At 55.5% G+C, this 24,838-nt stretch overlaps 2 protein-coding genes across 7 annotated transcripts; one reads left to right on the top strand and one right to left on the bottom strand.

Moving 5' to 3' along the window:
- Gpr108 (G protein-coupled receptor 108) lies at nucleotides 1-9,303 on the bottom strand. 2 transcript variants are annotated; one of them, XM_052746791.1, is made up of 17 exons: nucleotides 9,021-9,303; nucleotides 8,259-8,375; nucleotides 6,779-6,829; nucleotides 6,513-6,595; nucleotides 5,417-5,541; nucleotides 5,132-5,325; nucleotides 4,937-5,041; nucleotides 3,232-3,365; nucleotides 3,040-3,115; nucleotides 2,625-2,698; nucleotides 2,418-2,535; nucleotides 1,858-1,988; nucleotides 1,661-1,704; nucleotides 1,354-1,403; nucleotides 1,166-1,249; nucleotides 949-1,073; nucleotides 1-460 (listed from the first exon to the last, which is right to left on the bottom strand). In XM_052746791.1, the coding sequence occupies exons 1-17, from the start codon at nucleotides 9,144-9,146 to the stop codon at nucleotides 388-390; spliced, it is 1,710 nt and encodes a 569-aa protein (XP_052602751.1). In that variant the 5' UTR covers nucleotides 9,147-9,303; the 3' UTR covers nucleotides 1-387. The 2 variants fall into 2 exon arrangements, with proteins under 2 accessions (XP_052602751.1, XP_052602752.1); XM_052746792.1 differs by lacking the exon at nucleotides 9,021-9,303 and adding an exon at nucleotides 8,777-8,869.
- Nucleotides 9,304-11,133: 1,830 nt separating this feature from the next.
- Nucleotides 11,134-24,598, top strand: Trip10 (thyroid hormone receptor interactor 10). Of its 5 annotated transcripts, none has more exons than XM_052746787.1 (15): nucleotides 11,134-11,233; nucleotides 12,419-12,534; nucleotides 12,631-12,687; nucleotides 14,855-15,002; nucleotides 15,079-15,141; nucleotides 16,324-16,428; nucleotides 16,526-16,654; nucleotides 17,276-17,422; nucleotides 17,540-17,734; nucleotides 19,094-19,261; nucleotides 19,469-19,578; nucleotides 22,485-22,617; nucleotides 22,825-22,973; nucleotides 23,534-23,652; nucleotides 24,169-24,598. In XM_052746787.1, the coding sequence occupies exons 1-15, from the start codon at nucleotides 11,210-11,212 to the stop codon at nucleotides 24,318-24,320; spliced, it is 1,815 nt and encodes a 604-aa protein (XP_052602747.1). In that variant the 5' UTR covers nucleotides 11,134-11,209; the 3' UTR covers nucleotides 24,321-24,598. The 5 variants fall into 5 exon arrangements, with proteins under 5 accessions (XP_052602747.1, XP_052602746.1, XP_052602748.1 ...); XM_052746786.1 differs by having other exon boundaries at nucleotides 23,531-23,652; XM_052746788.1 differs by lacking the exon at nucleotides 15,079-15,141 and having other exon boundaries at nucleotides 23,531-23,652.
- Nucleotides 24,599-24,838: the final 240 nt, after the last annotated feature.

Genomic DNA, 24,838 nt, shown 5'->3' with positions numbered 1-24,838 from the left:
TCACTGTGAACTCTGCTTTCTCTTTATTTTTGTTTATAGTTCGGCCCAAGGCTTCATGAGGATCTCCAGAGCAACAGTATGACAGACATGTGCCACCACGTGGACTGAGAATTCAGGGTTCTAGATCATAAATGCAGCTTGCCTTAGGCACTCAAAGCCCTCAACGTCAAGAAACTCAAGAAGTGAAAGAAAAGGTTGGTCCTTATTGTACTGAAGGAGGCCGAGGCGTCCCCTGGTGAGGACAGGCCTGTTTCTGAAAGGCTCCTTGGGGACCCGCGTCCTGGGTGCCTTGTTGGTGTGGGCCTCTAGGGCTCCCTGCACCCTGGAGATGAGTGTAGGTGTGCGGGGTGCAGGAGGACCGAGGGTGGCTGGCTGGACGCAGGGAAGTCACGAGAGCTCCCGGCCACTGGCTGTCTTGTTGACTTTGGACAGGCCTTCCCGAAACCCAGAGTCCGTCATCCTGAGAGGCACATGGCAGAAGCGGGGTCCAGCAGCTGAAGGACAGCAGGCCCGGCCCGCTCCCATCCCACCCCTCCGTCCCCAGACCTAGCTCAGCAGTCAATATGCTGTCAAGTCAGCCTGGCTCCCACCACTCCAGAGTGGCCTGGTCCTGGCCCAGCTTGCCTCTGAGGCCCCCAGGCCCGGGTGTCACAGCCCATCCTTTCCTTGTTCTAATCCCGCCCCTAGAGTGAAGCCAGCCCTGCCAGCCCTCCAAGCTGCCCACACCAATCTGATGCCGGTGGACCACCTGGATCCCGTCCCTCATCCTCCTCAGCCCACCCCAGAGCCAGTTCTGCCCTACTCCAAGGCCACCCCCACCCCACCTTTAGTCCTTTGTGGTTCCACACACCCACAATCCTACCTAGGCACACCCCCAGAAGCAGCCTAAGGCCTTATCCCATCCTGCCCTGTTGCCCCAGCCCCCCCCCATCCCCCCAGTTTGCTCACACTTGCTCCATCTGCACATCTTCCTCATCCTCCTGCGGTAGCTGCAGGTAAGGGTTGTCCCCAGCTGGCTGGAACTTGTAGCCGGTGAGCACGAAGAAGGCCAGCGTGGAACTCTCCACCAAGAGCTGGGGGCCGGAGCGTGGGCTCAGGGGGCGCTCCCTGGCCACTCACACTCCTGACCCACCCACTACTAGGGACCCTGTTGGGCTCCACTCACCTGGTACAGCCACTGCCACTGGAAGGGCACGGCCACACGCAGCAGGATGGCGATGATGCGGGTGAAGTAGATGTAGCAGATGACCTGGGGGCACACGGGGCACGAGGACAGAGGACGAGTGAGGCTTGGGGGTCGGGGCAGAGGGCAGCAGGGAGGGACTCGGGCCTGGGGGAGGGCAGGACTCCTACCATGACGTAGTAATGCCGGAACAGCTTCAGCTTGGCCAGGTTCACCGCCACTGTGGGTGGGCACAGAATGGGGGTGGGGTGGGGTCACTGGAAGTGGCAGAAGGGGAGGGTAACAGAGAAGGGGGCAGGGCCTGGGGGGGCAGTTCCAGGGCAACAGGATGAACTGCTGCAAGAACAACTGGTAAGGGGGAGAGGTGACGGAGGGGGCAGACGAGGGAGACCAAAACAGAGCCCGGCAGACACAGGGCCCTGGCACCTGGTGTCAGAGAGAAAGCAGGGCAGGAAAAACTAGAGGAGGGATCCTCACCCTTCCCATCAGTGCCAGATGCGTCCTGCAGATGCCGGATGGACCTGCAGCAGGTGGAGGGATGTGGGAAATGATCATGACCCCAACCCAGTGCACAGGAGTCTTCTGTGGGGTAGGGTAGCAGAGGGGCAGGGCTCAGCCAGGGGAGGAAGGGTGCAGGGCCTCGGAGGGGCCGAGGGGCAGGGCCGGGTTCTCACCACACAACTGGGAAGAGGATGGCACCACAGCAGATGAGATCTACCAGGAACAAGACCTCCTTCCAGAGCCCATAGTCACTGGCACTCTCCTCACGGGACTCGATGACAATGTATGCCACATTAGACAGGACCTGTGGGGTGGTAGGTTGCCACCTGATTTTATTCCCATCCTCTTATCCCTGTCCACTGAAAATGAACCACTTCCCAATCCCCTACCACCATGGACTTTCCCCTCTGTACCTCACGGAGCACCCCTCCATTCCCCACCTGGACATCCCTTCCTGTATCCCACCCCATATCTCACCCTGTATCTCATCCCAGCAGCCCCCCTCTATCTCCTACCCAACCCCGAGTATCCCTGTCTCATCCCAGCATCTTTCCCTGTATCCTACCCCAGCATCCCTCCCTGTACCCCATCCAGCATCCCTCCTCTATGCCACCCCAGCATCCCTCCTCTATCCCACTCCAGCTTTCCTCTCTGAATCTCTCCCTGTCTCCACTGTCTCCCGAGCCCCGCCCCCCCGTACCTTCCTAGACCCCCATGGAACCCCCACACACACCTGCAGGGGGATCACAATTCCAAAAATCTTCTTCTCCTTGTCTGACAGCATGTACTTCACAAAGGCCCAGCCCGAGCCGATCAAGGCGATGGTGATGAAGAGAAGGGCACCTTTCAACCTGGGGAAGCAGGGTCGGGGAGGTCTGACGATGCGGTGGGGCCCAGCCCCTCCTGCCCGCCTCCCCCACCTGTGTGCCGGGGGACTCACAGGTGTGTGATATAGTGCATGACGGCGAGGCCTTCGATGGGGTGGCCTTGGCTGTTGATGAAGTAGTAGTTGATCTGGAGAGGCAGACAGACGGATGGACAGTCAGGGAGAAGGACGGATGGCCGGGGGACAGTTAGGAACAGAGAATTAGGACGGATGAGCGGGTGATTGGGGAGGGAAATGAAAACAGTCACCATGGACCCCCTCCACAATGACGGGGGGTGGTCACAGTTGGGTGGGGGGATGGTTAGACAATATGGCGGACAGTCAGCGCTGGACCAATGGACGGTCCTGGAGGGTAGGTGGTGAGAGCCGGGCTGAGTGTGAAGAGATGGGATGGACAAGGCGCACAGGTGGACAGATGTCCCGTCTCACCATCCCACCCTTGTGTCGCCACCGGGCCCAGGGTGCTCACGCTGTGGAAAAGCAGGGAGACACTCTTGGTGAACGCCAGGGCTGCCATGAGCCAGTGGATCTTAAAGACACTGTATCTGCCAGAGGGAGAACAGGGTGGAGAGAGCACCTTTGAGATCAGGATGTGAGGCCCTCAGAGGAGAGGTGGGGAGGGGAGGGAGGGGAGGGTGGGGAGCGTGGGGAGGGGCTTTACGTGTTCTTGCAGAGTAGGGAAACCCAGAAAATGCCTGCAGCCAGGAAGCAGGCAGACATGGTCAGGTAGAGCTTGAAGAGGGGGATCTCTGCTGCTGACAGGAAGCCGTCTGGATTCTTCTCTCGGATCATCACCTGTGATGGGGGGGGGCAGGCGGCCTTGCTCCTATAGCTCTAGCTCTGGGTTTCAGAGAGTTCCAGTCTCTAGCTCTTCTACTTCCTAGCTAGAGCCTCAGTTGGTCCTGTCTCTCAAATGGGTACACAGCCATATAAGCCACAGAGGACTGGCACCAGGACCACAGCAGAACCAACACCCAGGGATGACCCAGTCTTTGTATGAAGTGCATAGGGCCTGCCACATTTCCAGAAAACCAGGGATACAGAGGTGTTACGTGGTGTTGGTTAGGGGCCTCCCAGGAGAAAAGTGATTCACAGTATCCAATACAACATCCCTACGTTGTGACCGGATCACTTAGTCCAGTGGTTCTCAGCCTTCCTGATGCTGTGACCCTTTAACACGGCTCTGAGGTGTGCTGTTGTGGTGACCCCCCCACCCCCACAGAACTATCTTGCTGTGACTTCATCACTGTAAATTTGCTATGGTTATGAACTGTAATGTAAATATCTGATACACAGGTCATCTGGTATGCAGCCCCCAAAGGGGTCGATACCCACAGGTTGAGCACCACTGACTTAGGGCACACTGTGTGGTTCTGTTTATACGTGTGGAGGCCAAGGACAACTTCAGGTGGCTATCCTTGGAACACACGCGAGGGTAGGGGAGAACTGATGCCTGCAACTTGCCCTTTGACCTCCGCATGCGCCGCACACACACTTCACACACTCACATTCAAAATAAATGTAAAACGAGGCTATAGGTTGCTCAGGATTCGGCTGGGGAGGCAGCACTGTCATGAGGAGCCGAGTTCAGATCCCCAGAATGCACATAAAGAAAGCCTGGGATGGTGGCCTTTGCTTGGTACCCCAGCATGGAAGTGGAGACAGTGCTAGCCAGCCAGCCTGCCTGAATCTGTGACCCTGTCCAAAAAACAAGGTGAGCTGGGCGGTGGTGGCGCACACCTTCACTAGCAGCATTTGGGGGCAGAGGCAGGGGGATCTCTGTGAGTTTGAGGCCAGCCTGGTCTTCATAGTGAGTTCTGGGCCAGCCTGGGCTACCAAGTGAGACCCTGTCTCAAAACAAAACAAACAAAAAGCAAATATCAAGACGGACAGCATCCGGAGGAACACCAGTGAGAGCTGACTGTGACTTCCTTTGTACACCATACAAGATTCCTTGCACATATGAATGAACACACACACACACACACATTCTGCACACAACTGAAATAGATAAAATTTTGTCTTCCCTTAAAAACTTCCGATTCGAGGACAGTTGGATACCCTAGCTTGCATGTCTCACCAAAGCCCAGTGGAAGACTTTAGGTTCATTCAGGGGCTTGCAAGATGGCTCAGTGGGTAAATAAGCTTGCTGCCAAGTCTGACGACCTGAGTTCGATCCCTGGGGCCCCCAGGTGGGAGGAGACAACTGACTCCTCAGAGTTGTCCTCTGACCTCCACACACATGCTGTGGTGCATGTCCCCAACCCTCCCCCGAATAAATAAAGTGTGATAAAAAGACAAAGACAACCACAGGACGAAGACAGAGCCGTTCAGCCGGGTGGGTGTGCCTGTCCCTGGACACTCACAGTGAGGTCAAACGGCTGCTCATGGCCGGGAATGGAGTTGTGACAGTTGTGGAAGTTGAGGCTGTACTGGCCTTCCTCTGCCCTGGAGCCGATCACCACATGGAACTAGTCACAAGGAGGGGTGTCTCAGTAGGGTTCCCCAGCTGCGGCAGGGTTCGGGGGAGGCGGGGACATCTGGGCAAAGCATGCACTCACACTGAAGTTATATGAGTCGTTAAGGTGGCCCAGCCCCAACACCAGGTCCTCCTCCTTCCTGCCGGGGTCCCATGTGGGCAGCTGCCTCTGTGGCTGGCCCTCTGTCGAGTGTCCGTGTACCCCCGGGATAGTTTTCCCTCCTGAAACCGGGGGTGCTCCGGGCTTTGCCTGATCCTCCTTGACTGCAGAGGTCTCTGTAGGAGATGGGTGAGTGACTGTTAAAAGACAGATGGGCAGAAATCTGGAGTATGTCCAGGGCAGCTCTGTCCAGCCTCCTGGACTTACCATTGTTCTCCTTAGGGGTGCCTGCCGGCTCTGGCTTCGGGATGCCTGATGGGGCCGGGGCATCAGGAAGGAGGCCAGGGGAGATGAACAACTTCCTCTGCTCCCCATATTTTCGGACTTGGACCCTTGGGTGAGGAAGGAATAGGAAGAGGGGAGGGTGAAGTCTGTGGTCAGGTATACAATGTGTGTGGATGCCCTCCCTAAGGGGCTGGAGAATCTCTCTGAGCCACTGCTCACCAGATAGCATCTGGCTACCACCCGTCAAGGTAGCTCCCACACTTATGGTTGTCTACTGGGAAGGGCCACCAAATCAGAAGACAACATGGCCTGGTCTGAGGACAAAAGGCCTGTGATCCAAGGTACTTGGGAGGCAGAGGCAGGAGGATTGTAAGTTCAGTGTCAGCCTGGATTACAGAGTGAGTTCAAGGCTCAAAGTTGCAAAACTTACTGAATCCTTGTCTTAAAATAAAAGATACACAGAGATCCGCCTGGCTCTGCCTCCCGAATGCTGGGATTAAAGACGTGTGCCACCACTGCCTGGCATGCCTGGTCTACAGAGTGAGTTCCAGGAAAGGCACAAAGCTACACAGAGAAACCTTGTCTCGAAAAACCAAAAATAAATAAATAAATAAATAAAAACAAATAAAAGGTACAAATAAGGCTGGGGTCATGGCTCAGGGGTGGAGCCCTGCCTAGAATCCCCCAGTGAGGGGCTGGGGGTGTGGTCGGGGTGGAGCCCTGTCTAGAATCCCCCAATGAGGGGCTGGGGGTGTGGTGGGGTGGAGCCCCGCCTAGAATCCCAGTGAGGGGCTGGGGGCGTAGTCAGGGTGGAGCCCCGCCTAGAATCCCCCAGTGAGGGGCTAGGGGTGTGGTCAGGGTGGAGCCCCGCCCACAAACCCCCAGTGAGGGTCCAGGGGCGTGGTCAGGGTTATAGCACTTGCCTACAATTTGTAAGGCTGTAGTTTCAATTTCCAGGAGCATGCGTGTGGGTGCACATATATACATACACACACAAACACATGATGTACCATGGAGCAAAAGTGACTGGCTTTCTCCCTAGGGCTGTGGATCTTTGGGGTCCCCTGTCCCCACTCACTGCAGGTCCTTGATATCAATGAGGAAAAGGACCAGGAAGTTGCTGCTGTTTCTCTCCAGAGGGCATCCATGGGAGTTCCGGCTCTGGGGAGTGGACAGAAAGGACCTGGGTTACAGCTGCCCGTGGATTTAGCCTTGTTCAATGTGCTATCCATTCACCCGGGGCCTCTCCCTGCCCCATCTCAGGGCTGTAGGCTTTATACGAAGAAGACAGACCCTCAACACCATATCAGTCCTCTCTCATCCCCTCTGATGCTCTCCACTCACCGAGTAGGAGTGAATGCTGCCAGATCGAACCCGACTCAAGCTGAACCCCACCTGATGGGAAAGAGAAAACAGTGAGGGCTTCCAAGACACCCTTGGCGGCAGAAGGGATGCAGCCTAGCTCTGTTCTGCTTCGAGACGGGGACTCACAGGCACCCCTGGCTGGTAGGGTACTCACCACATTGCCCAGGTCGGGGTTGGACTTGCGTCAATCCCACTGTCTCAGCATGTACCACCACCTGTGGCTCATCTGAGGTACTGAACACCCATCGTGTGCTAGATGCTCAGTGACCTGTCCCACCCCTGACTCCCAATGCTCATACAGAACACACTTCCTCTGAACAGACTTTGCATAGTCCGATTGGTTTTACCCACCTACAATGTTAATGGGCAGGGTGGAGCATGCCATTTCATGGGCTATGAAGACTGAGGCAGGAGGGGATTGAATTTTAGGCGAACCCGGACTACATGAGACCCTGTCTCAAAACAAACTGTCAAAACAAGCCTGCCTGGGCACCCCTTTAGTCCCAGCGCTTGGCAGGTGGACCTCTGTGAGTTTGTGGCCAGTCTGGTCTACACAGTGAGTTCTAGGACAGCCAGAGCTACATAGTTGAGATCCTGTCTCAAACTCCGCCCCTCCAAAAAAAAAAAAAAAGAAAGCCAGTTTAACTGGGCAGGTATATCACACCTCTTCTACCAAGAGAACATCGCTGAAGATGGGGGGAGAAAAGTGTAAAAGCCAGAGGCTGGGGAGGACCAGAGAGAAACAACGTCTTCTGGATGCAGTAGACTGCTGCTTATGAACTCACAGCAGCTGTGGTTGTCTGCACAGGATCAAGCAAGCAGTCAGCATTTCAGCAGGGAGGGAAGAGGGGTGCTTGAGGAGCTATGGACTGCTGACTGATGCTGGGGGAGGGAGAGCCAGTTTTCTTTAAGGGGATGGCCCCAGATTGAAAAAAAAAAAAGTCTGGGCACAGTGGCACAGCAGAGGCTGGCAGATCTCTGAGTCTGTGGCCAGCCTGGTCTACATAGTTCTGGGCCAGCTGGGACTACATAGTGAGACCATGTCTTAAGAACACAGAAGACATGAAATTGGGAGGAGTTTGGGAAGGTGGGGATGGATCTTGGAGGAGTTAGGGAGAGAAGTGGAGGCGTATGATCAAAATACATTATGTACATGTATAAAATGTTACACTCTAAAGGGGCTGGGGGGGGCGCTCAGCAGTAGAGCACCTGTGGGGATCTCCCAGTCTGGGGCTGGGTAACTTGATCCTCCTGCCTCAGCCGGCAGGGATGGTGAAGTGACTTGATCTGAACCTCAAACATCCAACTGCATGACACACTGTATTCATTCCCAAGTGACAGGTGGAGAAACTGAGGCTCAAGAAGGCTATGGGACTTGCCATAGATCACACGGGTAAGGGACAGATCTAGGATGGAATTCCAGAACCTGTGCACCGAGCCCTCCCGTGAGCCTCCTCACCCTTGGCTTCTCTTCTGTCTCTTGGAGGCCAAGGCGAAGTAGGCTCAGCTCCACTTCCAGGGACCCATTGGTGTAGAATCCGAAACTGTTCAGCTGGATGTCAGCTCGCTTCTCCCCCTGCAGGAAACAAGACAGACAGTGGCGGCAAGGGCACTTTCCCCCAGTCCAGCCCACTTCCCCGAGAGCCTCTGGACATTTTTATTTAGGGCACAAGCATGTGAGAAAGCCTTCCTGGGTGCAGGGTAGTGGTGGCGGTAGTGGCATTTCCCTGCTTCAGTCCCAGGCAGCTACAGGGTCTGAGTGCCCAGGTGGTGAAATCCTGGCACCCCCATGGAAGGCCCCATATCGATGCCCACCACCCGAAGGGTGTTCTACACATGCTGGTGTGACCAGCTCCGACTTCATAGGAAACTTGACGATTCTATCTGGGCTGAATTTTCAAAGTAGTCCCCCCCCCCCCCCCCCCCCCCCCCCCCGCCACACATCTCCCATCGAAATGAATTCCAGGAAGATCCTACCAGGTACCCCCTCCTCCCAGGATGTCCTATGGTTGTTACCAAGGGTCCCCGGGAATTTAAAGGGCCAGGAGTCAGGGGTCGCGGGAGATGGAGCCCCGCCCCCTAAGCCAGGCCAACCCATTGCGAGCACCCGGTGAGGGGGGACCGGGACGAGACCACTCGCGGCCTGCAGTGGGAGGTGCAGCCGCTCAATTCGAAGGAGCTTTGGGGAGGGGGACGGCGAGGCAAAGCCCGCGGGGCTCACTGTGAGCGCCAGCCGGTGAATGCGGCCTGAGCAGCCGCCCAGCATCAGCACCAGCAGCGACCAGCATCCCCATCCGCACTGCGCGGGGCTCCCGCCGCCGAGCCCCCTCCTCTCGCTCACTGCCATCTCTGGGGCTGCGACTGCCCCACGACACCGCCTCTGACGCCTGGTAAGGCCCGCCTACATCTCAGCCAATCGTCGCACGACGTAGCCGGGTCACCCAATTATCAACTGGGATGCTTTTGATGGACAGAAGACCTTCCAAATGGGCGTGCTGAGTCTTTTCAGCCCCACTTTCATACTCTCCAATCCCTAGACAAATCGTCCCGGATACAGTTTGATGAACAGGACGATTCACCAATGATCTAGGAACCCATATCCGTTCCTTAAAGCAGACTATCTTCTTCCACTCTTAACGGTCCAAGACTACATTACCCAGAATGCAGAGGAAGCAGATCCGCGCAACAAGGCACGCATAAACTACATTTCCCAGTATGCCCAGGGACGCACTTCCCCCCCCCCCCCCCCCCCCCAGCCCGGGCCGTGACTCCCGGCCAGAAGTAGAGCTTTTGGTAAACATAAGCATCTGTTGAGGCTTGCCCTGTTCCAACTTCCCTGGGCCACCGAGAAGCCTAAAATTCTTGACCCTGTGCTGACCTCTGATCCCAGGCTGAGTGCCACTGTAGGTCCGTCCCCACCTGCAGACTCCGCCCTAGGCTTAACCCCTAGCACCAGCTGGGCCCTGAATTCAAACTGAAACCCTGATCTCTGCTCATTTCATTCCGATCCTAGGCACCTCAACTCCACTTTACACACCGCGTCCTCATCTTCTACCGAGCCCCCAGATCTGCAAGAGTCCCAACTTCTGGACCCCTGTTGTAGTCTTCAACTCTTAACTAGACTGCTGACCCTGGCGCTAAGCTTCCCACCCCAGTCGGATACCTTATTCCCATCCGGCCTCTGACTCCTCCTCCACCTCCTCCCCCACTCCCCCACTGGGCTTTGCCTCCGGGAGCTTAGCCCTCAAGCCGCCAGCAGGTGGGGCCAAGGCTCACCGGAGCCTCGGTTCCAGCGGGGTCTCCAGGGCATCTTTCCTCAGAAGTCCGGACTGCCCCTTTCACTTCCAGCTAAAGCACCAGAAAGATATTTTGGCATTTCTGCAGTAGCAGAGAAAGCACCTACGGCCGGGGAGAGTGGGGGTGGGAGCCACCAGGGCCTCTTCCTTTTCATCTGGGAGTCTCAAGGGGATTTACGAGGTGTGAGAGGACTTTTATGATTAGGAGGACCCGAACTTCTGAGCCTCAGGGCCCCAGAGTGTCTAAGCTCTGTGTGTGTGTGTGTGTGTGTGTGTGTGTGTGTGTGTGTGTGTGTGTAAAACACTACATGGGAATCTCATGCGTAGTACTGATTGGGCCTCAGTGAATGAGGCTGGAAAATGGGCAGTCAGGTGCAAGCGCGACCTGGTGTGTGTGTGTGTGTGTGTGTGTGTGTGTGTGTGTGTGTGTGTGTAGTCCAGAACTGGGGCCCCAAGGGCAGCCTGTCCTCAGTTTCCCAGAGGAGGCTCTGGCGGGGAGGAAGGGAAGTCAGGAGGATGCGGTGGGGGTGCGCTAATGGACCTGGCCTTGGCTGGAGGTGCGTCCTGGGCTGGATCGAAATCATCCCATCTGCTCTGTGGCCGGAGGGAACCAGACCATTAGTGGGACGAAATGGAGATTTCTGGAGCCCAGTTGGTCCCCGCAAGAGCCTAGTGACCGACCGCAGGTTTTCCCTGCCGTGGAGTGGAGAAGTGGGAGAGACTCCTTGGGTTTGGGGTTTTGATATTTTTATCTTTTTTTAAAAAAATGCGAAGTTAAAGGGAAAGGCTGAATAGTGTGGGATGGCAGAGGAGAGTAATATGGGGGTACAGTTGGAAAATAAATCTGGGAGTTCTTGAAGGAGGACCATGGCCCTTTAGGAGAGGGCGGAGCATCCGTTGAGCTCCTCCTCATTGGGCTCCGCCCTTAGGGCACCCCGCTGGGGACTCGGCGGGGCAGGGGCGTGGCAAAGCGCAAAGGGGCGTGGCGGCCTAGGCGAGTGGGCGTGGCCGCGGGCGGGGCGGGCCTGGGCACAACGCTCTGGGGCTGAGTCTCCGGTGGAGGGCGGCGGGGACCGGGGAAGGAGGCGGTGGCGTCCTTGGCGGCAGGACCAGCATGGATTGGGGCACCGAGCTGTGGGTGAGTCCTTTTCCCCCAGCTCCCCGGGTTCCCACTTGCTGGGGTCCTGGCCTCTCTGCTCTTTGTCCGCTCTGTACCTTTGCTGGGACTTTGCGGTTTCCCTCGCAGCTGATCCCGCGGGTCCCCGCCCTCTGCCCTTAGCACTCCCTCAAAAGTTCCTTTGGGACTTTCTAGACATCCAGAGGGCCCTAGGGATACTTTGCCTAGGACCGGCATAGGGAAACTGAGGCACAGAGTTGAGAGTGAGGCCATCACAAGAAGTCCCTGGACCAGGCCAGGAAGGGGGGACAGCTGGGCGAGGTCACCTATTTTGAGCGCCCTGGCCTGCTTGGAGGCTAATCTTACGGCCCCTGGGTCCCTGCCCGTCGCCCGCCTGTCCGGCTGGGAGGGGGAGGGGACCCTTTGGTCACCTTCATTCCCACGTGGGGCCTCACCCGGTGGCTTCCCCGCTTGCAATTGCCCTAAAGGGCTTGGGACGCTGAGGGGGAGGGGAAGGGGGCTGCAAGACTCAGCCCCGGGCGCTGGGCGGAGCCACCCCTTACCCGCCACTTAACCTCACCCAGGAAGCCCTAGAAGTTTCCCTGAATCCTTGTCGGACTATTGACCCCTCCTCTTTCTGGAGGCGGTGTAGTCTTTGGGTGTAGTGGGGATGAGCCACTGTAGTGAAGGCATCACAGAAGCGGGGGAAACTGAGTCACTCTACGGGGGATCATGGCGAATGGGGAAATCTGGCCTTTGAAGTTCCCTCTTTCCACGCACTTTGAGCTGCACAAACCCTTTCCCTCTGTGCCTGTCTTATGTGCAAGCCTGCTTAATTTTCCGGAATTTGGGGGGTGGGGTTAGAGGATTCGGGGCGAGCTGGAGTGGCTTAGCCTCCTTCCACACCCTTGCTGGCCACCCCGACTCCGAGAGACCCAGCCGTCCGGTTTGGGGCCCTGGCCCTGTTGTCCAGGCCCTTCCCGGGAGGAGGAGATGGGGGTTCCCGCCAGCTTCCTGCCTCCCTCTGCGCCACGCCGGGGCGGCGCCTGGGGAAGCCAGCCAGTCCTTGCTGGAACCGCTGAGCCACGAGGTTGTGCCGTGTCCCGCCTCCGCCCCACCTCCACCCCCCTGTGCATCGGGTCGCTGGGGCCTGGTGCCCCCCACCCAGGTGACCCTGACCCTCCCCAATCACGCCCCTGCAATCAGGATCAGTTTGAGGTGCTGGAACGCCACACGCAGTGGGGACTGGATCTGTTGGACAAATACGTGAAGTTCGTGAAAGAACGCGCCGAGGTGGAGCAGGCTTACGCCAAGCAACTCCGGTGAGCGCGAGGGTGGGTGCTCGCCGCGCTGGGACTCACGGGCAGCCGGCAGGAGTGCCAGGTTCTCAGCCTCCCTGCCTCTGTTCCCACCCTTAGGAGCCTGGTGAAAAAGTACCTTCCCAAGAGACCTACCAAAGATGACCCCGAAGTCAAGTAAGAATGGACTAAGACTCCGTGGGGGGTGGGGGTGGGGAGCAGGGCATGCATGGGTTTCTCTCCTTCCCAGGGGCCACTCCACTTTCACACCTCCCGTCCCACCTCCCACTAAAGGTCTGGGTGACCTGGGGTGGAATTTACTCCCTTCCAGCAGAATGCCTTTTGGTTTTGTGAATTCTCAGCTTAGGAGTTCTTTCGGGGCAAGTGACTTTTTACTCTTTATCTAGTTTTGAGATTGAGATGCACCCGCGTATGCCAGTCAGAGGACAGCTTGCAGGAGTCGGTTCTCTCCTCACCATGTGGGTCCCAGGGATCAAACTCAGGTCCTCGTGCTTAGCCACAAGCACCTTTTACCTGTTAGGCCATCTCGCTGGCCCTTGTTTTTGTCTTTGAGATATGGTTTTGGTTTTTCTGTTACTCCCTTAGCCAGGACTGATCTCTAAGGAGGCAGTCCTTGTGCCTGGATTGACTAGCATGTGTCACTCATCCAGACTTGGGCCAGTAACCTTTATTGCCTCTGTTCTAATCTGCAAAATGGGTTTGATGGCAGTGATCCCTACTCTAGCTGGTGTGTGTGAGGATGAACTGAGTTTATGTGTCTAAAAGCAGTGGCCAAAACTGGGCATGTTGGTGCACACCTGTGATCCTAGATCCTTTGGGTTCTAGGCTAGCCTCCGCTGTGTAGTGAGTTTGAGGCTAGCCTGGCCTACATGATACCCTGTCTCAAATTTCTAAACAAACAAACAGGGAGCCAGTCTGTAGTCATTTCCAGGAACTTTTAACTGCATTCTGAACCCTTCTCTTTAAAATCTAAAAGGTGAGCTGGGTATGATGGCAAATACTGTTATCCTAGCACTCTGGAGGCCTAGACTGCGAGATTGTGAGTTCCAGGCCAGCCTGGGCTATAGTGAGACTATATTTTCAGTAAATACATAAATAAAAGTCTTAATCCAGAAAGCTCTGAATCTAAAAATTAAGATAGTTGTTTGTGGTAGCTGGTTACATTGGCTTGGTGTGAATGATATTCCACTTAGCGTGATCAGGGTTTTCGAGGTTTGGAAAATGTGTGTGTGTGTGTGGGGGGGGTCTCATGTACCCCAAGCTGGCCTCAAACTCACTAGCTCAGGACTGATCTCCCTGCCTCAACCTCCAGAGTGCTTGGGTGGCAGATGTGTGCCATCGTACCTGGTTTATGCTGCGGTGGAGCTAGGGCCTCATGCATGCTGGGGGGGCTCTCTACTCACTCAATGCCTCTGACACCAGCCCCTGAGGATTGAAAATGATCTAGTAAAACAAAATTATTCCATTCTGGAACACAGGCAGACTTTCTTTTGCCATTGTGTTTACATTGTATGAGATGTCTTTTGAGTCATCTAGGGAGAGTCTATGCAAACCCTGCTGTTGCATAGAAGACCTTGAGCATCCTTTACTTTGGTACCCTCTAGGAGACCTAGAAATGGTTGCCGAGGCTACTGAAGGATTACTGTATTCATACCTTTCACTGTAAAATTTGATGAGGGGTGCTAGGCATGCTCAGCTCTGCGATTCTGCAGTCAGGAGGCTGAGGCAGGAAAAGCAAGAGTTCTGGGCTAGCCTGGGCTATGTAGCCAGACCCTGCCTCAAAACCTAAACAAACAAAACAAAAACAAACAAAAATTTGATTCTAGGATTCTGCTACCAGCCCTGGGGGGAGTGACTAAAAGATGTTATCAGGGCTGAGCATGGTGGTGTACAACTTTAATCCCAGCACTCAGGAGGCAGAAGCTGGCAGATCTCTGTGAGTTACAGGCCAGCCAGGGCTACACAGTGAGATCCTGTCTCAAACAACAACAAAGATGTTGTAAGCATTGTGCATCCAAAAATTTGATTGCAAAATGCATCTGAATTAAGAACATCTATAGGTTAGGGACAGACATAACGCTTCTTGGGAATGAATGTTGTAGCTCAAGATTTCCATTTTTTTCTTTTCCTTTCTTCTCTCCTTGGTCTCTTTTCCCTCCCTCCACCCTCCATTCCTCTCTTCCTAGGGTCTCACATAGCCAAGGCTGGCCTCAAACTCTCCCTCCTCCTGCCCTGCCCTGGGATGACAGGCCTATGTCACTGTGGCAGGCAGGTTCACGCTTGCCCGTCTCTGGTCCTGAGCCCTGCTTGTCCCCTCCACCAGGTTCAGCCAGCAACAGTCATTCATCCAGCTTCTCCAGGAGGTCAATGATTTCGCCGGCCAGCGAGAGCTGGTGGCCGAGAGTCTGGGCATCCGGGTGTGTCTGGAGCTGGCCAAGTACTCGCAGGAGATGAAGCAGGAGAGGAAGATGGTGAGTCCCTCCCCTCACCCGTGCTTGCTGAGGGTCCCGTGGGAACCTCGCTGAGGGTCTCCATTTGTCTGTGTAGCACTTCCAGGAAGGCCGGCGGGCCCAGCAGCAGCTGGAGAATGGCTTAAAACAGCTGGAGACTGTGAGTGTGCATGGGGGCAGCTGGTGGCTCAGGCCCAGAAGAGCTGGGGGTGGCTGGTGGCTGGTGGCTGCCCATGTGTGACCAGGCCCCCCTTTCCCTCAGGGGTACCAGCACACCTCTGTGCCTACACCTCTTATTTTGAGGTGGGGTCTGGCGCGCTGGCCTGGCCTTGAACTCTATTTGTGTGTGTGTGTGTGTGTGTGTGTGTGTGTGTGTGTGTGTGTGTGTATGGTCATGTGCATGTCATGGTGTGTGTGTGTGTGGGGGGCCATGTGCATGCCATGGTGTGTATGTGTGTATGTGTGTGTATGGGCATGTGCATGTCATGGTGTGTGTGTGGGGGGGGGCATGTGCATGCCATGGTGTGTATGTGTGTATGTGTGTGTATGGGCATGTGCATGTCATGGTGTGGGGGGGCCATGTGTATGCCATTTTGTGTGTGTGTGTGTGTGTGTGTGTGTGTGTATGTGTGTATGTGTGTATGTGTGTGTATGGGCATGTGCATGTCATGGTGTGGGGGGGCCATGTGTATGCCATTTTGTGTGTGTGTGTGTGTGTGTGTGTGTGTATGTGTGTGTATGGGCATGTGCATGTCATGGTGTGGGGGGGCCATGTGTATGCCATTTTGTGTGTGTGTGTGTGTGTGTGTGTGTGTGTGTGTGTGTGTGTGTGTGTGTATGGGCATGTGCATGTCATGGTGTGGGGGGGGCCATGTGCATGCCATGGTGTGTGTGTGTGTGTGTGTGTGTGTGTGTGTATGTGTGTGTATGGGCATGTGCATGTCATGGTGTGGGGGGGCCATGTGCATGCCATGGTGTGTGTGTGTGTGTGTGTGTGTGTGTGTGTGTGACTCCAGGACAAGTCTCTGGAGGTCCGTTCTCTCTTTCCACCTCTGGGGGGGTTCTGGGGAACTGAACTCAAGGCAGCCGGGCTTTCTGACAAGCACCTCTGCCTGCCGAGCCATCTTTCTGGTTCTGGTTTGGGTTTTAGACACGGTCTCATGTGGGGAGGTCCAGGCTGGCCTTGAATTCTGATCCTCCTGCCTTCACCTCCCTAGTGTTGGGGTGAGTGGTGTGTGCCACCCCAACAGTTGGCCGGTGCACAGCTCCCTGTGAACCTTTGCCTCCTCACTCGGCTCCCCGGGGGAGGCCGGCCCCTCACTCCACTGTGTCTCTGGTGCAGAGTAAGCGGAAGTTTGAGAGAGACTGCCGGGAGGCTGAGAAAGCGGCTCACACCGCCGAGCGGCTGGACCAGGACATTAATGCCACCAAGGCAGATGTGGAGAAGGTGTGTATGGGGCAGAGTCTGTGACGGGCTGGTGCCATCGGGGTCGGGTAAAGCCGGTCCCTAACCGTGACCTCCACCTTGCGGTCCCACTGCCCAGGCCAAGCAGCAAGCCCACCTTCGGAACCACATGGCCGAAGAGAGCAAGAACGAGTATGCAGCCCAGCTGCAGCGCTTCAACCGAGACCAGGCCCACTTCTACTTCTCACAGATGCCCCAGATATTCGACGTGAGCGCTTTAAGCTTGTGGTCAAAATCCCTCGGGGTTAGTCAACTCCCACACTGGTGCCGGCACCCCGGCTGCCATGTCCCTACTCCTAGAACGAGAGATTGGAGAACGCCTGTAGCTCCGGCACTCTGGAGGCAGAGGCAGGAGGATGGTAGAGGTTTCAAAGCCAGCCTGGTCTATAGAGCAAGTTCCAGGAGAGCCTGTCTCAGAAGGGAGGGAAGGAGGAAGGAATGGGGAAGGGATGGAGAGACAAAAGAAGGACTCGAGGAAGAGATACCATTCTTTGGTTTTAAAACTCCTATTCATCCTTCTAAGCCCCAGCTCTAACAAGCTCCAGGTCTCAAAATTTCCCCAGTCTTCTTCCCCACTCTCTGCCCCAACCTTGGTGTTAGGATTGTCTGTGTTGCATGTACTTTTTATCCAAAGCTGACTCCTTGTAATCTCTTTTGAGAAGACTTTTCTGAGCTCCCAGCCCTGTGTCTCTCGCTCACTCCTGCCCGTGGGGTCATGAGGACAGATCTGATTCTGTCCTCGCTCTTAAGCCTGGGCTTGGGGGCTGATGCCTTCAGCCTGTGGGTGTTTGCAGGGTTGACTCACCCCGTGCTCTTCTCGGCTCTCCAGAAGCTGCAGGACATGGATGAACGCCGGGCCACCCGCCTGGGGGCCGGGTACGGGCTCTTATCAGAGGCTGAACTGCAGGTGGTCCCCATCATTGGCAAATGCTTGGAGGGTATGAAGGTGGCCGCGGAGTCGGTGGACGCTAAGAATGTGGGTGCTCGGCGTGGGCCCAGTGGGATGAAGTGTGGGCTGGGGGAGGGTGCCTCCCCAAAAGTAGCTCCTTGAAGTAACCTCTGGTTGTCCCTCACTCCCTGTCCCTTCCCACAGGACTCACAAGTCCTCATTGAACTACACAAGTCAGGGTTCGCCCGCCCGGGTGACTTGGAATTCGAAGACTTCAGCCAAGTCATGAACCGAGTGCCTTCGGACAGCAGCCTGGGCACCCCGGACGGCAGGCCCGAGCTCCGCGCGGCCTCCAGCCGAAGCCGTGCCAAGCGCTGGCCTTTTGGGAAAAAGAACAAGGTGGGGTCCGTAGCTCTTGGGGTGAGGAGTGGGTGGGGAGGGGGCACAGACAGCCGAGGTCCTCACCGAGTCGGCTCCAGCCACACGGAACGCCGAGTCCTGGGGCAGGAATTTTCCTCTTGGCTGTGGGCCCAGGCTGGAGGGAAGGGAAGGGAGGAAGGCGGGCCCGCTAGCCCGCTGACTGGCCTGGGAGTCCCTCTGAGGATGAGAGGGGACAGGGTAGGGGGCCTGTGGCATCTTCTGCCGCATCCTGAGACCCTTGAAGAGCTCACGTCGGCCTGACGGGTGTGACATTGCCTCCCAAGCCCCGGGAGTCCCTTCTCCGTCTCCATTCTCTACATTTCTGGGGACCCTCCACCTCTGTGTGTTCTCTCCTTGGGAGTTTGACTTTAGGGTCCAGTGTACACCTGGACACACCTTGGCTTACCCTTTCACGGCCGTTCTTTCTTTGAGCGATCCCTTCCGGTTGGTTTTTTCTTTCTGACCCACTGAGGCTCTGAGACCCCTTTTACCTGACACCCCTCCTCCCAAGCCTGGACTTCCCAGTGGTAGGCAAGCACTGAGTATCCCCAACCTCTCATCCCCCTGTCCGTCCCCTTCAGCCTATGTGTCCTGACCACCCTGGCTCTTACAGTTTTTAATTTGTGTATCATGTGTGTTTGTGTGTTTGTGCACATGTAGCGGTCACGGGAGGACTTTCAGGACTCAGGTCTCTCCTGGGTCCCAGGGACCAAACTCAAGAGTCGTCGTGCTTGGTGGTGGCAAGCAATTTTTACACGCTGAGTCATCTCTCTGTCCCCAGCCTTTGCTGTGGGCTTGCACCCTACCTTATGGACTGTAAGCCCAGAAAGCACGCCAGAGAGGAGACGGGCGTCTGACCTCCTGGGGTGCTGCATGAGTCCCTAAGACTCAAGGGACAGAGAGGGCTTGGGAAGTGGGTGTGACGCTTTTCAGATTTTTATCTGTGTATGTTTTGGGACATGTGGAGGTCGGAGAATAGCTCATGGGAATCGGTTCTCTCCTTCCATCCTGTGGGTCCTGGGACGGAACTCAGGGCTTGGCGGCAGACACCTTTCCCTGCTGAGCCCTCTGCCTGGCCCCGGCTCCCCATCTCCTGTCTCCCCTGGCACCTCCCAGGTCTTTCGTTGTTGCTTTTACAGGTGTTTTCTGTGTGATCTTACAATTCAGTTGTGATTTTTCTTATCATTATTTTTCCCTCTTTCTCCATTTTGTTTTTTCCTGTTTCCTGTTTCCTGTGTCCCGTCCGTCCATCCTTCCTTGCGTCCATCCATCCTCCGACTACATCCTCGCGCCTCCATCCCTGACCCATCCCCCCACTTCCCTGGCCCCTACCGGTAGCCGCGTCCCCCATCCTTGTCCCTCCTGGGGGGTCACCTGCCCTCCACATTGTCTGATGGACCCCCGTCCCCTCGTTCTGGCCGCGACCCCTTGGCCATACTGAGCGAGATCAGTAAGTCGGTCAAACCGCGGCTAGCATCCTTCCGCAGCCTCCGAGGTGGCCGTGGGGTAAGTTGAGGCCGGATGGTGGGACCCTGGGCTCTTTCCTGCCGCCTGCTGGGTCCCCCCAGATTCCAGCTTTGCTGTATGCATGGCCTCGCTCCCCAAAAGCCTTGCCAAGGGAGGAAGGTGGACCTGGTGTTTCAGGAGCGAGAGAGGCGCTTGGGAAGTTTAGGGTCCCAAATCCCAAACCTCATCCCTTGCTTCACCATGCAGACCGTGGTCACCGAAGATTTCAGTCACCTGCCCCCGGAGCAGCAGAGAAAGCGACTCCAGCAACAGTTGGAAGAGAGGAACCGGGAGTTGCAGAAAGAGGAGGACCAGAGGTGAGCATGCGCGTTGGAGGAGGCAGGCGATGAGTGCGGAACTAAGCAGGGCTATTCCAGGGCTGGATATGTACTCCACGGTGGAGCACTTGCCTGGGTACCTGAAGTCCTTCCTGGGTCCTATCTGCTGCTACCATGTCTCAGTTGTACACTAAGATTTCCCAACCCACTCTGGGCTCTGAAGGTCTCTGCTTCGTTTCTGTCTTGTGGGTGTGCACACTGGTGTTCAGAGCTGTGCTGGACCAGAGGAGGAGGTCAGCGTCCTCTGCACTCTCTTTGTGAGACAGGGTCTCTCCTCAAACTGGGACTTGGTGTCTTGTTGGCCTGGCTGGCAGCCAACCATCCCTGGCTGCCCTGTCTATGCCTACCGAGGTTGCAGGTGGTGTGTAGGTGTACCCAGCGTGCTGTATGGGTGCGGGAATCAGCACTGGGGTCCTCAAGGTTGCTCAGTAATTGCTCTTGACCACCGAGCAGTCTCTCCGGCCCCCTACCTTGTCCTTTTCCTTTGCTGTTTTTGTTTTTTGAGACAAGGTCTCACTATGTGGACCTGGCTGGCCTGGAACGCTATGAAGACCAGGTCTTGAAATCAGAGATCTCAAGTGATGGTATTAAAGGCGTGTATCACTACACTGACTTCACATGAGACAGGGTCTCACGGGAACTTGGGCTTGCTGAGTGACCTATGCTGCCCAGCCAGTGAGACCTGGGGGTCTCCTATCTCTGCCACCCCAATGCTGAGATTACCGACGTGAGGTCTCATGCTGGGCTTTGTCCAGGGAGCTGGGGATCGAGGCCTGCAGGTGACCACTGTTGACTGAGCCATCTCCCCGGCCACATCTGATGGTTTTAGAGATTCCTGTCACAGAGTTGGGTGTGGTGGCCCCTGTCTGTAATCTCAGCATTTAGGCGGCTGAGGCAGGAGGATCATGTTCAAAGTCACCCTGGGCTTCTTGAGACTCTGTCTCAAAACAATGGTGAGGAACTGAAATGTAAAAGCAGGAAAGAATCCATTACTTTCTGTTTCCTGTTAGTCCCTGTGGCCGATGGAGATGTGAATGTTTGTGCCGTCTCCCTCCTCACATCATTGAGCAAAAGGCAAGAAAATCACTGGCTCATTATACTCCATTTCTCCTCTCAAAAATACTCTCAATGGCTAAAAGCACTTGCCCCCCAGGCTGGAAGATTTTACTTCGATCTCAGGTGGTAGAAGGAGAGAACCCACTCCCACAAGCTGTCTGCTGACCTCCAAACAGGTGTGACGGCATGTAAATGCACACATAGGCAGGTGTTATAAGAAATAAATAACTAGATAAATTAAAGAATAGCTACATTGTCAGCTTAGGTTAATATATACTTTGCTAAAACAAACTGTTTATTATAGTTTCTGAGACAGGATTGTCCTCTGTAGGCTAGGAACTACCCCCAGAAGCACTGGGGGATTCTAGGTAGAGCTCCAACCCAACCACGCCCCCATCCCCTCACTGGGGATTCTAGGCGGGGCTCCACCCTGACCACGCCCCCAGACCTTCACTGGGGGATTCTAGGCGGGGCTCCACTCCTGATCATGCCCCCATCCCTCTCTTTTTACTTCTTATTTTGAGACTATGTTTGGCTAAGTTGCCCGGGCTGCTCTGGAACTTTCAGTTCTCATGCCTGTCTCCCAAGTAGCTGGAATTACAAAACCGGCACCTAGGCTCAGTTTCAAAGATTTTAGTAGACAGGAAAACAAAACAAAAAGTCCAGTCTGTGGAGTCTTACCTCATTAATACCAGGACAGCTCACCCTCAACTCTGTCAGTCTTGAGTCACCATCGTGATAGGAGGAAAGGAGAGCTGAGTTATCTAAGGCTGTAATGCAAAATATTAACTTGAAAAAATCTGCCAGACAAGAAAATCTTTAGTCATTCTTTCCAAGCAATAGAATCTTCTCCACAGCCCCGTTACATAATAAGGGTGACGCCGGCCACTTGTTAGCAGGTGGCCGGCCAGATTCTCTTTGGCTGTTCGCATGTGGAAATCATGGGACAGAAGCCATGCTTGGAGCTGCATGCAGCCTGGGCGTTTCTAGTGGCATGAAGCGTCTGCCTGCCTGGAGTGCCTAGAGTCAAAAAGGCTGGCTTTTCAGTTTGTTTACTTTATTTTTTTATTTTGTTTTTATTCGTTCATTTATTTTGTGTATGGGCTTACTTACACATGCCACAGTTTCTATGTAGAGGCTAGAGGACATCTCGCCATAGTTGGTTCTCTCCTTTAACCACATGGGTCCCAGGGATCGAACTCAGGTTGTTAGGCTTGGTGGCAAGCGCCTTGATGTGCTGAGCTCTCTCGCTGGCCCTTATTTTTATGTTTTATCTTGAGACTGGGTTCTGCTAAGTTTTCCAGGTTGGCCTGGATCTTTACTGTTCTACATGGGTGCTGGAGATTCAGACTCATGTCCGTAGGCTGGTGCTCTTACCCACTGAGCCATCTCCTCTGTCTACCCTGTTTCTTGAGGCAGGGTCTTCAACTGCCCTGCAGCTCAGATTCAGCTAGCCTGGCTGGAGCCCCAGGGGTCTTCCTGTCTGCCTCCTGAGTGCTGGGATTACAAGCATGCTCGCCACGGTGCCTGGCTCTTTACCTGGACTCTGGGGATTGAACCCATGTCCTCACACTGAGACAGCAAGCACATCACCCACTGAGTAATCTCTACCCTCCCATTTTGATGTTTTTGAGATAGTTGTCCAGGTTAGCCAAGGCTAGCCTTGAACCTGCTAGTCTCTGGCCTCAGCATGTGCCGTTATGCACAGGCACATTTGAGTCATCACCAGCATCTTGCTTCTCGTTGAGCCTGTTTTTTACTTGTTAAGTCACAGGAGTGTGTTTTCCTTCCCGTGTGTCTGTCTGTCTTGTCTGTCTGTCTGGTCTTAGGGAGGCCCTGAAGAAGATGAAAGATGTGTATGAGAAAACACCGCAGATGGGAGACCCTGCCAGCTTAGAGCCCCGCATTGCAGAAACCCTGGGCAACATCGAGAGGCTGAAGCTAGAAGTGCAGAAGTATGAGGTCAGAGGATGCTCTGGGGAGGGGCGGGGCGGGGGCAGGCCGAGCAGCGTGAGTCACTGCGGGGCGGGGACGGGGGATAGAACCTAACTGCCTCTCGTCTAAGTTTTGGGTGTGCATGGGTGATGCCAGGAAATGTCCCTAGTCCAAGAGTGGGCTGACCTCAGTACCTTGCCCTGGAACTCATGCTGTGATCCCAACCAACCCTAGGCTTGGTTGGCAGAAGCTGAAAGCCGGGTCCTCAGTAACCGGGGGGACAGCCTAAGCCGTCACTCCAGGCCCCCTGACCCCCCGGCTACCGCCCCACCTGATAGCAGCAGTAGCAGCAACAACAGTGGATCCCAGGATAATAAAGAGAGGTGAGTAGGGAAACCAAGAGCTGGTATGAGGTGTGAGTTTGGTATTGCACTGGTCTGTAATCCCCCAGTGAGGGGCTGGGGGCGTGGTCGGGGCGGAGCCCCAACTGGAATCCCCAGGGAGGGGCTGGGGGTGTGGTCAGGGTGGAGCCCTGCCTAGAATCCCCCAGTGAGGGGATGGGGGCGTGGTCAGGGTGGAGCCCCCTCCTAGAATCCCCCAGTGAGGGGATGGGGGCGTGGTCAGGGTGGAGCCCCGCCTAGAATTCCCCAGTGAGGGGATGGGGGCATGGTCAGAGGTGGAGCTCCACCTAGAATCCCCCAGTGAGGGGCTGGGGGTGTGGTCAGGAGTGGAGCCCCGCCTAGAATCCCCCAGTGACGGGCTGGGGGCGTGGTCAGGGTGGAGCCCCGCCTAGAATCTCCCAGTGAAGGGTTGTGGGCGTGGTCAAGGGTGGAGCCCCGCCTGGAATCCCCCAGTGAGGGGCTATAGGCGTGGTCAGGGGTGGAGCTCTCACCTGGAATCTCCTGGAGGGTCAGGCTCTCTTCTTTCTTCCTTCTTCAAGCAGCTCAGAAGAACCCCCTTCAGAAGAAGGCCAGGACACCCCCATCTACACTGAGTTCGATGAGGACTTTGAAGAGCCTGCCTCCCCTATCGGCCAGTGTGTAGCTATCTACCACTTTGAAGGTGGGCCTAGTGCATGAGTTACCTTTTGTTTTGACAAAGAGAAATTCGCGTGAAGGCTGTAGCTCGAGTGGTAGGGTGCCTGACTAGTTAGTGTTCAGGAGGCCGAGGTTCAGTCCGCAGTACTGGCCAAAGGAGGGACCTGGGGAGTCAACTTAAGGAAGGGTTATTTTATCTTTTATTTTAAAACATTTTCATTTATTTTTTGTGTCAGAGAGGTCGGAGGACAACCTCCAGGAGCCCACTCCAGACACAGCGGCTAGCGACTTCACCCCCTGAGCTGCCCACAGGCTCTCGATGTCTCCGTTTTATTCAGTCCAGGACCCCAGCCTGTGGGCTAGACTGTCCACATTCAGTCCGGCTTCCCATCTAACTGCCCATCTAGAAACTCCCTCACAGGCCTCCCATAGGCTTGTCTCCAGGGTGGGAGAGATCCTTGATGCTGAAGTGGACAGTGTTGCTGTAACTTCCGATCGAATTCACCAAATCTGACCTGTCCCCACCCTCACTCCCCAACAGGATCCAGTGAGGGAACCATCTCCATGTCGGAGGGGGAAGACCTCAGTCTGATGGAAGAAGACAAGGGTGATGGATGGACACGGGTCAGGCGGAAACAGGGAGATGGCGAGGGCTATGTGCCCACCTCTTACCTCCGAGTCACACTCAACTGAACACCCCCAGAGTGGGGGACGAGGGGCAGGGCTGTCAGCTGCTGCTTCTGGGCCACAGGGGGCCCCCAGGACCTTGCACTTTATTCCTGCCCTCGTGGCTTTTGGCCGAGACCTGTGTAACCTGCTGTCCCCTCTCTTCCACCCCACCTGTCACCCTCCGGGGACCCACTTGTGCCTTCCCGCGTGGTTGTACATATTCTCATTTACGACCGTTCTTCCTGCCGCTCGGCTTGGGCCAAGTTTTGTTTTATATTAAAAAGTATATATAATTACATAAAGCTCTTGGAGTCTGTGCCCTCAAAAGGTACCTCTGCAGAGAGGCAGCTTGGCAGTGGGCGCTGGCTGCTCTCACAGAGGACCCTAGTTGGTTTTGAACAGGAACGTCTGAATCTCACAACCATCCAATGCTGCACCCCCTTGGTCAGCTGGCAACTGCCGTCATACATGTGTGTGCCCCTCCCAAGTCAAAAATATAAAAGCTGCCTTTCTTATGAGCCACACAGGGAATACGTGGAGGC

The sequence above is a fragment of the Peromyscus californicus genome, unplaced genomic scaffold (assembly GCF_007827085.1).
Source record: "Peromyscus californicus insignis strain IS unplaced genomic scaffold, ASM782708v3 Scaffold_1__1_contigs__length_55948999, whole genome shotgun sequence".
Classification (NCBI taxonomy): domain Eukaryota; kingdom Metazoa; phylum Chordata; class Mammalia; order Rodentia; family Cricetidae; genus Peromyscus; species Peromyscus californicus.
This window is presented reverse-complemented; position numbering and strand designations above follow the sequence as displayed.